The 17,271-nt window shown below is 38.3% G+C and overlaps 2 protein-coding genes across 2 annotated transcripts; both read right to left on the bottom strand.

Moving 5' to 3' along the window:
* Positions 1–333: 333 nt before the first annotated feature.
* LOC132953289 (putative nuclease HARBI1) lies at positions 334–1,204 on the bottom strand. Its single transcript, XM_061025812.1, has 3 exons — positions 1,108–1,204; positions 728–866; positions 334–657 (listed from the first exon to the last, which is right to left on the bottom strand). The coding sequence occupies exons 2-3, from the start codon at positions 851–853 to the stop codon at positions 334–336; spliced, it is 450 nt and encodes a 149-aa protein (XP_060881795.1). The 5' UTR covers positions 854–866; positions 1,108–1,204.
* A 12,856-nt stretch (positions 1,205–14,060) lies between these two features.
* Positions 14,061–16,566, bottom strand: LOC132953266 (uncharacterized). The gene is made up of 3 exons (XM_061025787.1): positions 16,436–16,566; positions 16,036–16,348; positions 14,061–14,879 (listed from the first exon to the last, which is right to left on the bottom strand). Exons 1-3 carry the CDS (start codon positions 16,564–16,566, stop codon positions 14,061–14,063), a joined length of 1,263 nt encoding a protein of 420 aa, XP_060881770.1.
* Positions 16,567–17,271: the final 705 nt, after the last annotated feature.

Below are 17,271 nucleotides of genomic sequence, written 5' to 3'. Positions count from 1 at the left end.
TAATTTGTATTACTTATCACTAATTGTATTTATTTTTTGCTAACCTGATATCGTAGTTCTGATTCACTTGTAGGATTTCCAAGTGGTGTCATCATATAATTTCTACAAGCGTAACCCCCATCTCCTACGAGCACGGAATTTCCAAATTCATTGTTTTCAAACTGTGCTCGTAATAATGAATTGTCAAAAATTGTTGAGTCGTGAACTGAACCAGGCCATCTATAAAAATGTGCATACAAAAATTTATATGCATACAAAAGATATGAAGGGTATTTATACTATTCAATAACTTTTCAGGTACCAACTCATTTTATAAATCAACTTCACTACTACTCATCTAGCTACAATATTTATAAATTGCATATGGCTACTACACACTGCCTGTACATTAATAGAAAAGAATCCTTTTCTATTTCGGAATTTCTCTCCGATGTCACTATTGGGTGACTGAATTTTTATGTGCGTGCAATCAATTGCACCAATAACTTTTGGAAAATTACGTGCTAACAAGAAATCATCTTGTGCTAAGTTGATTTCAGTTTGTGATCTTGGCATTTTTATATATTTAGGTTTTAGAAGTGCAATAGCTTCAGAAACTTTTTTAATGACACGGTAAACTGTGGATTTGTGGACATGTATATGATCACCTAAAACTGCCTAAAATATAAAGTGTATCATTACACAGAATTAATTTTAAATAAATATTAAATACATAATCGTGACAAACCTGAAAAGCACCTGTAGCATAATATCTCAGGGCTATTAGAAGCTGTAGTATTGGTGACAGTGACACATTTCGTAGTGTATTTTGAGTTATATTGTTGCTTATCATGTCAAGTAGATCCATGAACATAAGTTTTGACAATCTAATAAACACAGGAATATAATGTAGGTATATTTAACTACTATATTTTAATGCAACATATTATAAATTATAATATATTATTAACATATTATTAAGAAAAGAAAAATTGTCGTTAGGAGTCAATGATAGTTAGACTATGTTAATATATTTGTAGGGACAGTACCTAATTATATATGAAACGTTTTACTATAGGTACAAAGGTATTTATTTAATAAATAAAAAAATATTTTGATATTAAGTACCTGAATCTTAGTTTAAAATTTACATCATCATAATCTGCCAGTGGATTAGACCTGTCTCGAAAAAATCGTGGTCTTGGTAGCAATTGTAAAACATTAATAATAAATAATCCATCATCACTAGATGAAGATGAAGCCGACGAATCCATTGATTATTAATTTTAAAAAGAAACAATGAAAAATGAAAATATTTAATTATTGAGTCAAAACAAATAATTAAATAAACAATTCAGTATCAAAATTGTCACCAATAACATTGATAACATTCGTATAATTAATCGATCTGTAAGTTACAGAACCAAAATCCGATCTGTATTTTACAGGTCCAGTAGTCTATAGTTTACAGAGCCGTTACCGCTATCGGGCGTTCAAGCAACACCCACTTTTATTTACAGAGCCGTTAGCGGTTAACAGTGCGATAACGGTTCGGTAAGTCACTACAAGACGTTTATGCAACCCGCCCTTAGTAGTCAGTTTAAGCGTCCGTGGGCGTGTCCTATCTAATCTTAATTTGTTATGCCCACGGACTAAGATATAATGGAATGGTAAACAAGTCGACCCCGCGTAACGTATCCCGCCATAGTCTTGGAACCGTTTTCATAATATTGGTAACCATGGGTCTAACATCATGTTGGTGCGTGGAACCAATTTCATGTTTCTCGTAGGTTCAGACTTCAGATCATAGGTAACCAATACCCCAATCAGCTGATCGAGTGTCGCTTCTATATTGTTCTATGATAATAGCAGGTACAAAAACCTTGGGTTGAGCGATATCGTATTTATTAGTTATAAGTTATAACTTCTGGTCTTTACGAATGAAAAATACTATCTACTTATAAACAGTAGCACAGTTACTTATGAAAAAACCAACAAACTTTGAGGCACTATATCTCGCTGATGGATTATCAAAAAATGAAAATTTTAACGTTATAATTCATAAAAAAAATTGTTTTATTATTTTATAACATTTTTATTATGGGTTGCTATTTGAAAATCAAAAGTTGATAATAGTTTGACCAATAAATATAAGGGTGAAAAAAATTAAAGTGTTATACAAATGTAGAAAAGTATGTAACTAAAATTTTTAGAAAAAAAAATTTGGTAAAAAGTCTACTTTCAGAAATAATGAGTGTTCTTCGATAAAAAAAATCACCCTGTAGACGTTATACTTAAATATAATTAATACTGTTTGTATATAGTATATAACTATTATGCAAAATATTTTTTGTTTTAGATATTAATAAAATAACTAACATATAAATATTAAATACTTTGTATTGTAACGATTATCGTAATCGACATCGTACATTACTCCCTACGTTGAGCACGGCTAATATGCTGAGTGTTAGTAATGACAAATGTGTATATATATATGAAATATATATTATGCTGACGCCATCATTAGCTCACATCGTGTAAATAACCGACCTGGACTGGACGCCTGGCGGGAGTCAGTTATGATAGAGTCTACAGTGAGGTAGTCGATAGAATATAGTCGGCGGTTGATAGTTGGATGGTCAAGAATGAAGAGTCAAGGTCGGTGGTCGATAGTGGAACTCGAGGACTGACAACGACCTGAAGAGGACCTGCGGACGACCAGCTCAACCCACATTTGGACATCGGCACCCACGACACACCATGGCCCGATCGGTAGCCCGGAGTTATAATTTATAAGTATACTTTCAATGTTGTAACTTGTAGTAAATAATAATAATACATCAATAACAGATATATATATATATATATACATAACGTTGAGTACTTTGCTTCACATAAGGTAACCCTGATCCCTAGTAATAATATCACACACCGAGGTCGAGTCTCCGAGACCTCGTTAATAAAAACAGAACGACACCGGAACGGGTAAGAGCCCAGGTGAAGAGGAGACGTTACAGTATTTAACTACTAAATAACTTGTACATTTTCGAGAGTAAAACCTTGTATAACTCATTTAATATTGTACCTGGATATACCATATTTACTTTATACTACCCAAAACTGATATTTTTGATTATATAAAATAAATTTGTAACGTGCCCCAGTCAATAGGATTGAAGGATGATGGAATAAATGTAAATCTCGAGTTTTTAGTATAATATGTTTGATTTATTTAACTTATTCAACTGTGACTGATTATAACAAAATTACTCTAAGTCCAAAAATAATGAATGAAGCTAGCGAGATTTGACAATAGTACTGATGACTGTTCCTAAGCTTGTCGGTTGCTCGTCTGATGAACGCTTGTCCATGAGCTCTCCTCGATGGGTCTGTCCCTGTCATTACTTATTCTGGATAACCGTATATGGTCATCTGTGGCCTCGCACGCGCTCGCACCCGGCACGAAGTTGAACATACATATATGCTATTATTGTACACGCGCGGTGCTTTATTCCATAACACTCACGATTTATATTGACATTTTATGCGAGTTATTTATATAAGTATTCATATATAGATTGACGCACGCCGTTCATGGTCGCGCGATCGTTATTCGTTTGTACTACTACACACGCAGCGCGGACGCTATTACTATTACTATTAATGTTACGCGGCGCGTACTATAATATACGACTACAGTACGCATCATGAAAACGTGCGGATGACCGCAGCGCGCCGTGTGTCGGTTTTTCAGTAAACCAGTGGGCCTCAATATTTGATCCATCACAGGTGCACGCCACTGGCGCGACGGGTACTATACGTTTTGAAAAAAACAACTAACCTGCACCTTGATGATTATTGTACACGCGCGGTGCTTTATTCCATAACACTCACGATTTATATGGACATTTTATGCGAGTAATTTATATAAGTAGTCATATATAGATTGACGCGCGCCGTTCATGGTCGTTATTCGCTGTACTACTACACACGCAGCGCGGACGCTATTACTATTACTAATGTACTACAGTACGCATCACGAAAACGTGCGGATGACCGCCGCGCGCCCAGTGGCAATTTCTCGTTGGTGGTGGCCAAACTGTTTCGTGCCAAATATAAAATTTAAAACTCGTATTTTTATATTAATAAATTATGTGTATGTATTTAATGATATTAAAGTCAACAAAAGACAGGGACATTTTTAAAGGTGCAGGTTAGTTGTTTTTTTTCAAAACGTATAGTACCCGTCGCGCCAGTGGCTCGCACCTGTGATGGATCAAATATTGAGGCCCACTGGTTTACTGAAAAACCGACACACAGCGCGCTGCGGTCATCCGCACGTTTTCGTGATGCGTACTGTAACTAGTTTTATTATTAACGTAATTATTACGCGGCGCTTACTATATACGATTACTTTGATCTACACTTTGATCTACCGCCTAATAGGTTTTATTTTTATATAAATGGTTAAACAGTCACAGCTCGCTACAAATTAAATAAGTAAACTTACAAAAATCATTTTTTTGCTCATCGTCGTAATTACTGAAATCACTATTCAATTCCATTCACACTTCTTTCCAGGCATTCTTTGTTTCAATCATGTCTTTATATATATTATATGTTTTATCCCACAATACTGGGACGAACGTCTACAAGTGAGATTAATAAATCGACATCCATAATAATTGTTAGTATTGTATGTGCTCGTACAACATGCAGAATGACAGAAAAAAAATGAATTGACTGTGCCGTGTGTACGTCCGTGTCGTGAATGTGTGAATGGCATCGTAATATGCAATGCATTAGGCCCAGTATGGTATGGTAGTCTGAAACGTTTGTAATCTAATGGTACAGGTTTCAAGTCGATCGCACAATTATTCGATTCTACATTAATTTTTGAAATCGAAATATGCATAACTGCCGGATGAATACACGGTGATCGGCCATCCTCCAGCCGTCTGTTACTGGACAACGATATTTAAGAGTGTTATACATGAAAATAGCAGGTATGGTAGTCGGGAACGTATGTAATCTAATGGTACAGGTTTCAAGTCGATCGCACAATTATTCGATTCTTAATTAGTTAATTCAGAATATTTTTGCACGGCATACGTGTGATTGCTCGGCGATCGGCCACACACCAGCCGTCCGATATTGGACAACGAGATTTTGGAGTGTTATACATGAAAATAGCAGGTATGGTAGTCGGGAACGTATGTAATCTAATGGTACAGGTTTCAAGTCGATCGCTCAATTATTCGATTCTTAATTAATTTTTGAAATCGAAATAAGCATAACTGCCGGATGAATACACGGTGATCGGCCATCCTCCAGCCGTCTGTTACTGGCCAACGATATTTAAGAGTGTTATACATGAAAATAGCAAGTATAGTACTTGGGAACGTATGTATTCTAATGGTACAGGTTTCAAGTCGATCGCACAACTATTCACTATTTAATTAGTTAATTCAGAATATATTTGCACGGCATACTTGTGTAATATACTCGGTAGCTTGGTACCTACTATCGTAGTACTGATAGTAGATAAGTGGCTGCCAAGATATTATAGATGCAGGTCGCAGACACTTTGTTTGACGTTGAAGTCGTGGTTGATAATAAATAAAAGACAGTTGTTGTTTTATTGTGAATTTTATTATATTGTTGATAATTTTTCTAAGTCCAAAATATGCTCGTACAGAGTGGCGTGAAGGTGCTTGCACTAATGGGTGGTAGTACACGTCTGAAAACAGGCCGATTCGGGCTCCCTTTTATATGCAGTTCCCCGTACCCCTTGCCTATAGATACTGTATCTCGGCTCACGGATGTGATTGGTGTGAACATCGTTCCAGCCCACGCATATTATGACTTCCAGTATAATTCTGTGTATTAAATTTGAAATAATCTTTTTAATATAATTTTAATATTTTTATAATGACTATCGTCGCGTACAGCGTACAGCGTTGTAATCAAAATAATCATATAGTATATATTTTTATATTTGAACATCTGTCGTATACAGAGCAAATTATGGTTCAGTGAGTTCCTAATATCTACCGTCTCTTACCCAAGACATTAAAATGTAATATACAGAAAGAACCCTTAACTTCGTTTCTATTATCCGATTTATGCCGAATTACAGTATCTAAATTATAGTATAGTAGAATTATGTACCTGTGTAATTTGTTTTATTGTTAAGTAGTAACTTGCTTACTACATCTCCCCCTTTAAAAGTTGATTTTTATCGTCTAAATGAGAAAAATTAACTCAAACTTCCTCCATTAGTTCAAGCACTTTCCTATGATTACAAATTTTACATATATCAATTATTACATTACATTCAATTATTACATGTTTACATTTTATGTTTTACATTAAATACATCATTATAATTATATGGTACATTTCACCATATTAATTATTATTGACAGAATACAGATTATAATTCACAATATTACAGTATATATTTTGCTTATTATCTAGGTTAGTATCTTATGTGATTAACAATATATTCTTTTTTTTTTGTGTTTTTGTTTACATCAATAATCTTATCTTAGTGTTAATATAATACGTGTAATAATATTTTAATATAACATGAATTCTTAAAATCTATTACAATATATTTTTTTTTTTTGTGCAATATATTTATATGATAAAATAGTGGTGTTTACTATATTTTTATTTTCCATTAGCATGTTAATTATATTTTAAATAAGTTAGATTAGTATATTCTTATTCCATCACCATGTTAATTACGCCAATATATGCTAATATGTTCCTAACTTCCTTTTTTTCTTTTCATTCATTCTACGTTTACGTTTGCTTCTATATATATATTTTCTATTAATCGCTATATCATTATATTTTATGTCTAGTTAATATTACTATCCCTATACTGTAATTAGATTATATCTTTTTACTACAGGCCCAGACCAACAATAAACTATTGTATTCAAGTTTTATTACATGATCAAGACTAGTATTAAATCGATTCTATTCTATTCTATTTTCGTAATGATTTCATCTTGCTAATTGAACCCATGTCGCCAGAGTGTGCTGCAAATCAAAGCATCCTCCCGCGACACTGGCTAAACTAATAAGATTTTGTAATTTCTTATTGTGATTTATTATGGCCATTTGGTCCCTTGGTGATCCCGTTAAAAAAATCTGCTATTCACACGATTTTTCCAACCAATCACCAAACGATCAAATTCCAACATTTTCCCTTAAGTGGTCAAACCGTTCGGTGCATAATAGTGCACCATTTGTCAGTCTCCAATAAAAATAGACAAAAATAAGCCCCTATTATTTACCGCCCGATTCCTAATGTTATTTCTTTCTCTTTTTTTTCTGAAATTAATGCATTTAAAATTACTATTTGTGGTATTATATTAGTTAATTATTAATATCTAGCGTTACTTTTTTTTTCTATATATATTGACTTTAGTGTGTTAATTAAGCTATTTTGTTATTTGCTATAATAAAAGTTATGAATTCGCAAAAATTATATTTTACAACGTGGTGCTAGGTACGTGGTATTGTCTATATAGGTTGGAATTGTTTCACCAAATTTTGGTACCCATATTCCTTAACCATTCTGTTGAATATGCATTTGGTAAATCTCACATCCGTCTTTGGGTCGTGAGCGTATGTTATTTTATGTTTTTGTGTACATACGCCGCTATGTGCTTCCGTTAGATTCAACAGCCTACCGTTTTTCTGGATTCTACCTACATTAAATTCGAAAATTCTCTCAGTTATTTTTCCCCTGAATTTTTCTAATATCATGTAGAAGTCCTCATCGAAATTCAGATCATAGCATCTAATGTTTAGTACTTCTATATGTTCTAACCCTAATCTACTTAGGATATTCCTATCGTATGATCCCCCAAACAATACCACTACATTTATCTTATCTCCACGCAAAATATAATTTTTTATGGATTCTGGTGTTATTTAAGTTATTTAATTGTGAATTCAGACTTTTGTTAAGTTGCGCTAAGCAGGTCGTCTCCACTTCCTTTTTGTTGTGAAAAATCCACCTTATCGATTTCTCTGCCAACTGTGTTTCACGAACAGTCATAATTCTTATCTGTTCGTGGAGTGGCAAGAGAAGCGGCTTCCCCTCGAGCTTACGAATTTTACACTTGTTTAAGCTGTTCGAGATTGCTCCTGATATTAGCACAATGTCTGTTCTCCTCATATTGGTGAATTCGAAATCCATGACAACGAACTTGACTTCCCTTCTAATTTAAAGTCGATAATATATTTAATGTCATTATTAACTTCCAATTAATGTGTTTTATTCTATTTTACTATTTCTAACTACTTGTGTAAATATTTTCTATAAAGTTTCTAATACTTTCTACATATATATATTCTAATTATATAACAACCTAACCTAACCTAACCATATATATTCTAATAAAATATTATTTCATAGGTTATTTTATTTGAGGTGGTACATCCTCCCCTCCGAGTGTATTTTGTTCGTCTACCTTATTAAACTTTTGTTCAACTTTGATATCATCCGTACAGAGTTTACTTCTACCTAATCGTACCATTTCATATTGCGGACGTCGCAACGAAGTAAGCCTACATTTATACGTTATGTATATAAAAATGATTAACATGACCGAGAATACTATCAAGCACAATGTTAAATAAAATAAATAGTTACGCGTATCGCTTACTTCTAACTGTCCTGATTGTGTTAATATTTCATTGTCGATTTGTTGTTGCACCTTATCTAACGATTGTGCTATTTCGTGTATTTTTTCGAGTTTATGTGAATCTTGGTTAACCATTATCTTAGGTAGGTTCATACTCTTTATTCTATCGGATACTTTAAATGATATTTTTCCCTGTCCTACTTCGGGTATAAAGTTAAGATAGTGTTTTGATTTTATTTCTTGTGTCGGATTTAAAATGATATCGTTTCCGTACGCTCTGCATTTTGAGCTTAACCAAATTAATCCTTGCTTCCGTATTTTCGTAATGTATGGTTCCGAGTTTTCCCTACACGCAATAGTCAATGTTTCACCCTTTGTTGTGTATATCCAGGTGTTTGCATGTTTTAATTTATAAAATATGTCTTTCGATAATACTAGGACTCCCGTCTCGCATGTTTCTGGCAAGACATCCGGATTTTTGAATAAAGCTATCTCACATGGATTTTTGTTGTTCGAGTGAACGACTGGTGAAAATTCTGGACATATTGTGAATATTTCTGTTTCCGTACAATGTAAAAGCTGAGTTTCTGTGAACGTGGTGTATTGTTCCCTATTCTTTGTAATCGCTACATATTGGAATTCTGGTTTTAAAACAATACTATGATTTTTATTCTTTATTCCGTTTATCATTTTTACAAAAATAAAACAATAACAATATAAAGGTTGGAGGTACGGACTTAGCGCGCGTTACGTCGAGTCGTCGGAATCGGAGAGCCGAGACGTTAGGCAGCTCGAGTCGAGTCGAGAGCGAAAAAAGTAGTGACAAGCGAGGCGAGTGAAAACGAATTCGAGCCCGTAACGGCGAAAAAGTCGGCGTACGAGGCGGGAGACAGAGTTGCGGCGGCGCGTCGTAGCGCGGGCAAAGACAATACAAAAAACAAAAGATATATAATTCAAAGTTAGGCACAAAGAGAAAACGGACGCGCTAGCGTAAGTGGTGATACGCGTCGTAATCACCACATTACTCCCTCACGTTGGGAAAAAAACGGACTCGTTTTTTTGGGGGGCGTTCGATCGACCGCGCGGCGTACGTATGGTCGGCGGTTGGATCTTCACGTGCGATGAATGCTGGCTTGAGTCGGTCGATGGAAATCCACGTCGTTGATCGATGGCGTTGTACCTTGTATGTTTTTTCACGGCGTTCCAAAACTGCAAACGGGCCCTCGTATCGTGGCTGGAGCGGCGGCTGGACGGCGTCGATTCGGAGGAAAACGTGACTGACCTGGCTCAGATCGTTCGGTACGAACGTAGCGCGTCGTGTGCTGTGGTTGGTACCTGGAGTGAAACGTAACTCAGCCATGTAGTTGCGGAGCGTCGCTACCAGTTCGGGCGGTGGAGGTTCCGCGGGTGCAGCGTGAAAAATTTCTCCGGGAAGTCGAAGTGTCGCGCCGTAGACCAACTCGGCCGGAGTGTGTTCGAAACCGGCTTTCACAGTGTTGCGTAGTGCAAGGAGGACGATCGGCAACTTCGTTGACCACTGCGTTGATTCGTGTGCAGTGAGCGCGGACTTAAGCGTTCGGTGAAAACGTTCGACCAAACCATTCGAATGAGGGTGATAAGGTGAAGTCCTCGAGTGTTGAATACCGAATGTTGAAAAAAGAGAGTGGCATAGGTCGGACTCGAACTGTCTTCCCTGGTCGGTGGTGATGGTGTCGGGAACGCCGAATCGTGCGATCCAATTCACGGTCAGCGACTGTGCGACTGCGTGAGCTGACATATTTTCGAGTGGCCAGGCTTCTGGCCAGCGAGTGAATCGGTCGATGACGGTGAGCAGGTATTTGAAATTGTTGGACGGCGGCAGAGGTCCGACGAGGTCGACATGAATGTGTCCAAAACGTCGTTCGGGCGGTGCGAAAGGCGTGATCGGGGAAACGGTGTGTTTATGTACCTTAGTTCGTTGACACGGTTCGCAGCACCGGGTCCATCGTGTGATGTCTTTGTGCATGTCCGGCCAGCAATATCGAGATCTGATCAGACGTAGCGTGGAGCGGTTTCCGCCGTGCGCTAAACCATGTAGCGTGTTAAAAACTCGAAGGCGGTGTACGGACGGTACGAACAAACGCGCGTTGCCGGTCGTATAATCCGCGTAGATTACGCCGTCGACTGATACGCGCGGTTGCAAGCGTAGTGAGCTCGTCGTGATACCACTGATAAGCTGTTGCAGCTGCGGGTCGGCGGCTTGATCAACGGCCCACTGTTGCATCGTCGGCGGGTCAGCTGTTTCGGCGATCTCGATCCGTGATAGCGCGTCTGGCACAATGTTATCAGTGCCTTGAATGTGTACGACGTCGTGTATGTGCTGCGACAGGAACGAAATTTGACGCACTTGCCGGTCGATCGTTTTTTCGGACTTGAGCGTGAACATGTACGTAAGCGGCTTGTGATCCGTACGTAACGTTGTTTTGCGTCCCTCGATCATGTGGATGAAGTGACGTGTGCCCAAAAAGGCAGCGAGCAGTTCCCGGTCGTACGTACTGTATTTCTGTTCGGTGGGTGAGAGCTTTTTTGAGAAAAAACCGAGGGGCTGCCACTGGTTGTTGACGTGTTGTTCAAGAACGGCGCCCACTGCCACGTTAGATGCGTCGGTGTTGAGACGTAGGGGGGCGTTCTGTTCAAGATGCGCGAGTTTCGCGGTGTCGGCGAGGGCTTGACGACACGTATTGAACGCGGCTTGGGTGTCGTCGGTCCATCGCAAAGGTCCGTCGCGACTTTTGATTTGCGACGCGAGGCTATACAGGGGGGCTTGTATTTCGGCGGCGTTCGGGATGAATCGGAGGTAAAAATTTATCGAACCCAAAAATCGTTGGAGCTCTTTTTTTGTGTTCGGTTGGGTCCACTCGTGTATCGCGGTAACGCGTTCGGCGTTCGGTCGGCAAACGTCTTTGTCGATAACGTGTCCGAGAAATGACATAGTGTCGGTCGCGAAAACGCACTTCGCCGGACTGATTGCGATACCGTATTTTTGAAAAAGTTCGAGAACGGTACGGACGTGATTGGTGTGTTCGGCCTCATCGCGTGAGGCGATTAACACGTCGTCGATATACGCGAACACGAAATCCAGTCCGCGCAGTATATCGTTGATAACGCGTTGAAACGTTTGCGCAGCGTTGCGAAGTCCAAAACACATGACGGGAAACTCGAACAAACCGAACGGTGTCGTGACCGCGGTCTTGTGTACGTCGTTCGGGGCGATAGGAACTTGGTGATATGCCCGCACCAGATCGAGCTTTGTGAAAACGGTTTTCCCGGCGAGGTTTGCCGTGAAGTCGTGTAGGTGTGGCAACGGGTATCGGTCGGCGACTGTAACGGCGATGACGGTGCGGACGGGTGGTGGAAGCTTGCTCAACCAAAACGCAACCAGAGAATTATCCGACATCCCGTCGGGGTAAACATACCGCATGTCCCGTAACAGGCGTGATGGGGTACGGTCGCTTATGCCGCCCGGCTGGATCATCCGCTGGAAACGCGTGGCCTGTGGGACGCCGTACGCCGTGATCAGTCGTTGCCGTATGGAGTCGTACGTTGCGTCGGGCCCCAACAAATCCGTGATTGTCCGCACGCCTTCCTCGTCCAATGCCTCCAGCACGTGGTTCACGCGCGTCAAGTCCGAACGAATCCGTTTGTTCGCAAACATGGCGTCAGCGTGCGTGAACCATTGGGTCGGGGAGTTGTGCCAAAAACCCGGGAGTCTCACGTGCATGACGGACGAGATCTCCGGACTCGTGCTCGTCGTTAGGGTGATCGGCGTCGTCGTGTCGGTGAGCGACGTGGTGCTGCTCGTCGTAGGGACGATGGTGAGCGGTGCGGAAATTACCGGGGTGTCAGACGACATGTCGAGGGATCACGCGGATAAAGTCGGGTGTAAAACAGAAAAGTCGGTTGACTGCGCGAGTCGGGTCGAGAATCGGAGCACGCGGCTAAATCGGTGGCTGTCGACGCACTCGCGGGCGGGCGGACTTTCGGTCGGTAAAACAACGGGCGGTATTGTGTAAAGCCGGTGCTACACGATGCGTCCAATACCTTCAAACGTTGGCCACACGATAATTTGCCACATCGTGTAGCCGAAAATGTATATTTCAAGTGACAAATGTTGGGTCCAACATTGGCGTTGGAAGGATTCCCGCTGAAAGTTTGTATTTTTGACACGCGTCATAGGAGTGTCCAACGTTGGAAGCAAGGTGCAACCAGCATTTGGTATACGGCTACACGGCGTGACATGTCTAGTCCTGTTGTGACCAGTCTTGAATTGGAGTCGTGACCGTGACGTGTGAAATAAGTATAGTTGTAACTTTTTTTTTTAATATTTACAAGACTACTTTTTTAAAGTAACTGGTAAGTATTATATTTAAGTAATATATATATATATATATATTTATACTAGCTGATCCCGTACACTTCGTTGCCCGTTAAATGTACCAACTCTATATGACTCAAACTTTGTTCAATTCGTTATTTAATATTTGGTGTATGTTGTTCAACATTTATCTTAACTTTTCTGTTGCCCGGAATAAAAATTTCTGATTCACAGCAGTATTATATAATATATAAGTATTATATTCTGTTTGGTATTTTATTCGAAGAATAACGATTTAAGTCATTTTGTTGCAATTTAAAAATATAATAATTGTGGGTACCTATATGAAAATGAACTGGTATTAGGGTATCTGTTTTTTATGTTTAATTTTTAAATAGAAATAAATAGGAAACTATACTTAATTCTTATATAGTTATATCTTATATTTTATAATATGATTATATCTGAATATACAATAACGTCAATAACAATATTCAATTTAAATTTAATCTCAACTTTTATTTATTTATTCTTTATTTTTCGTGTGTAAATAAATACCCTATCTTTCTATAGTTATAACATTACATTATACAAAATGGAGTGGAATAATGAACTAACGCTTGAATTCCTGGAAGCGTATGAAAAACATCCAGTTCTGTGGAACAGTCTTTATCCAGGACATAAGAATAAAAACACCCTGCAGGATGCATGGACTGAAGTAGCTAACGAGTTAAGTGTTACAATGCCAGTTGTTGCGTTGAAAAAGAAGAAAGAGTCACTGATGTCGACCTACAGGACATTGAGGAAGAAAATAGTGGATTCAGAGACTACTGGATCGGGGTCACAAGATGTGTACTATCCGTCTTGGTTCGCCTATAATGCAATAGATAGGTTTATTCGAGTCCAAAATACGAAGATACCCTCACTGAATTCAGAAGTAAGTTTAATAGATAATTATCTGGTATATTTCATAATATTAATTAAGAATTCATCCTTACAAATCTTTAATACAAATTTAAATGCAAAGTTAACTAAACAAAAATAAGTATAAATCACTAATCAATATAATTCTGCCATTCTACTGCTCCACTTGTCATACAGTATTCTGTAAACTCTCGCCGAATGTCCTTTGCTTTCTCGGAGGGTTTCCTAGGTTTTTTTACCAGTGGATTGAAAGATGTCATCCCTTGTATATCGTTGCGCCATGTTCCGTGAATCAATTCTCCATCCTCTTCATAATCAAAAGTACCAGTTGGGGCATAGATTTTTCTTGATGTTGCGCTTCTCCGTAGAAAATTATGAAGTAAACAGCATGTCATGCATATTAAAGCAGCTTTATCTGGTTGTAGTAACATAGGTGATCTGAACACTCGAAAAACTGATGCATAAATACCAAAAACGTTTTCCACAACTCTACGTGCACGACACAAACGATAATTGAAAATTCGTTCTAAACTACCTTTTTGATGATTTCCTCCGTAAGGTTTTAGAAGAGTATTACTCATGGGAAATGCATCGTCGCCTATAAAAACATATGGAACCTTCTTCAGTCGTCCTAATAAGGGCTCAGGTGGTGGAAGGAGAAGTTCATTACGAATTATTTTGCGATAAACACTCGTGGTAGCATACACACCCGCATCGTTCATTCTTCCTTGAGCACCAACATCAACAAATGTAAAACAATATTCTGAGTTAACAAATGCCATGAGTATAATGCTGAATGACTTCTTGTAGTTGAAGAACTCAGATTCACTGTTAAATGGAGCTTGCAATAGTACATGTTTTCCATCAACTGCTCCTACACAATGTGGAAAATTCCAATCACGTTGAAACCCATTTGCTATTGTTTTCCAATCTTCCTGTGATTTTGGCAGCTGTAAAATACAAATATTTATACTTCACATAAAACTGAACCTATTATTGAATCACTGTTTTTTTTAACCCATCATAATAAACCACAGCTATTATCTAATTATAGAAGTTTTTAGTTTTAGAGGGATTAAATTAAAAATCTGTAACAATTTTTGTACTAAATAGCATAGAATTTTTAAATTTTCAAATAAAAATGATGTGATTTTTAGGATGTTGCCGATGGAAAAATTAATGAAATAGAGGATCTCATGCAAAACGAAGGAGATTTAGATCATAGTAATCTTGAAGAAGATGGTTTAGAAGCTTCTTCACTTGGAGACAATGGAATTCAAAATGAGAGGAGAGAAAACACTCAAGAAAACAGGAATATGTTCTCAGTCCCACAAAGTCCATTAATGAAGAGAAAACAAAGAAGTGTTGATAATAGCCAATTAATAAGCAAACACTTGAAACAAGCAAGTGATGTTTTGCAGGGTTTGGTTGAGAAGCCAAATTCACAGCAAAATAAAGATGGCCCTGACTTATATGCACAGCTATTAGCCGAGAAACTTCGTCAACTATCTCCCCGGAATCGTCTACTACTGGAACATAAAATTGATAACATGGTTTTTGAAGCACTAATCCAGGAAATGGATTCAAAAACAGAAGGTCATTTTCCCATAACTATTAATACTGATTCATCTCCCTGTTCATCGCTGGAAAGTTTTCTTTCTACTGGATCGACATATTCAACACATGAATTACAGTCTCCTGGAACATCTTACACACCACATCTCACTGCTAATCATGAGTACATACAACCATCCCAATCACAACAACAAAACAAGTACATACAACCATCCCAATCACAACAACAAAACGAGTACATACAACCATCCCAATCACAACAACAAAACGAGTACATACAACCATCCCAATCACAACAACAAAACGTAACTGGCCCACAAACACAATCAGGTACTGTCCTTGAATATTATTCAAATTCTCAGCAATTTGTGGATGGTAACCAGACAGGAGGAAAATAATAAATAAATATGTATTTCCTGTGCATAATATTGTAATGTAAAATGCATTAAATAAATTATAAATACATAAAAACAGATTAATGTGTTAAATTTATTTATTAATATCATAATATTAATTTAATTAGGTACTTACTTTTATTTGATCTTTTAGTGCATCAATAATAGCTAGGCAAACTTCCGGTACGATGCGGCTTATTGATTGATGTGATATCCTAAATAGGTATTCCAAGCTTACAAAGCTATCACCTGTAGCCAGAAATCGGAGAGTGACTGCCAAACGCTCTTGGATTGGTATTGCCTTCCGCATGTTAGTGTCTTGTTTGCTGATTTTCGGCCCAATTTTAGTAAGAATAAATTCAAAATCTTCTGACGACATTCGACAGAAGTTTTGGAATTTCCCCGATGGTTCTGCCCGTAGAGCCAACAGCATATCTGAGGCATTATATCTAGTAAATTTAATTTATACGATTTCATAACTAACACTGCATAAAATAGATAGAAATATCAATTTTAGAATCAACTTTATTATTTACCGTTCTCTACTTCTGTTTAACGACGTCATCCACCACCTTCTTTCACGTCTTTTTTTCTGTTTTTTCGCAATTAATAATTGACTACAAGATAGAACAATTACAGTAGCAGCAGCTGCAACCACGTCGTCCATTTTTTTCTATTTCACTTTTCACACCGAACTGTAGAGAGTATACGTATGAATCCAACATTCCAACATGACACTCGATCCAACGTTGGTCACAACGTGTAGCTGCATCCGTCAGTCAAACATTGGTTCCAATGTTCAGCCAACGTTTGCACGCCAATGTTGGAGCCAACGTTTGAAGGTATTGGACGCATCGTGTAGCACCGGCTTAATTGAGGTCACCAATGTGGTGTTACCGTGTGCGGCTGCGCCGTGGTCGTAACGTGGTACGGGACTTCGGTAAAACACTACGTTACTCGTTACAGAAGGTTTTTTTTGTAAGAAAACAATACAAGTCAAGATGCACGATGTGTAATTAATCAGTTTATTTTTACAAAAATAAAACAATAACAATATAAAGGTTGGTGGTACGGACTTAGCGCGCGTTACGTCGAGTCGTCGGAATCGGAGAGCCGAGACGTTAGGCAGCTCGAGTCGAGTCGAGAGCGAAAAAAGTAGTGAAAAGCGAGGCGAGTGAAAACGAATTCGAGCCCGTAACGGCGAAAAAGTCGGCGTGCGAGGCAGGAGACAGAGTTGCGGCGGCGCGTCGTAGCGCGGCCAAAGACAATACAAAAAACAAAAGATATATAATTCAAAGTTAGGCACAAAGAGAAAACGGACGCGCTAGCGTAAGTGGTGATAACGCGTCGTAATCACCACACATCCATTAAT

This window comes from Metopolophium dirhodum, unplaced genomic scaffold (assembly GCF_019925205.1).
Source record: "Metopolophium dirhodum isolate CAU unplaced genomic scaffold, ASM1992520v1 scaffold1, whole genome shotgun sequence".
NCBI classification, from domain to species: domain Eukaryota; kingdom Metazoa; phylum Arthropoda; class Insecta; order Hemiptera; family Aphididae; genus Metopolophium; species Metopolophium dirhodum.
This window is presented reverse-complemented; position numbering and strand designations above follow the sequence as displayed.

Bases quoted from the DNA above. Each gene is read 5' to 3' on its own strand.
- LOC132953289 (XM_061025812.1), bottom strand. From the start codon at position 853: ATGTTCATGGATCTACTTGACATGATAAGCAACAATATAACTCAAAAT. The intron at 658-727 runs GTTTGTCACGAT...TTTATATTTTAG, and splicing joins ATGCTACAGGTGCTTTTCAG to GCAGTTTTAGGTGATCATAT.
- LOC132953266 (XM_061025787.1), bottom strand. From the start codon at position 16,566: ATGGACGACGTGGTTGCAGCTGCTGCTACTGTAATTGTTCTATCTTGT. The intron at 16,349-16,435 runs GTAAATAATAAA...TAAATTTACTAG, and splicing joins TTAAACAGAAGTAGAGAACG to ATATAATGCCTCAGATATGC. The intron at 14,880-16,035 runs GTAAGTACCTAA...TGTATTTTACAG, and splicing joins CACTAAAAGATCAAATAAAA to CTGCCAAAATCACAGGAAGA.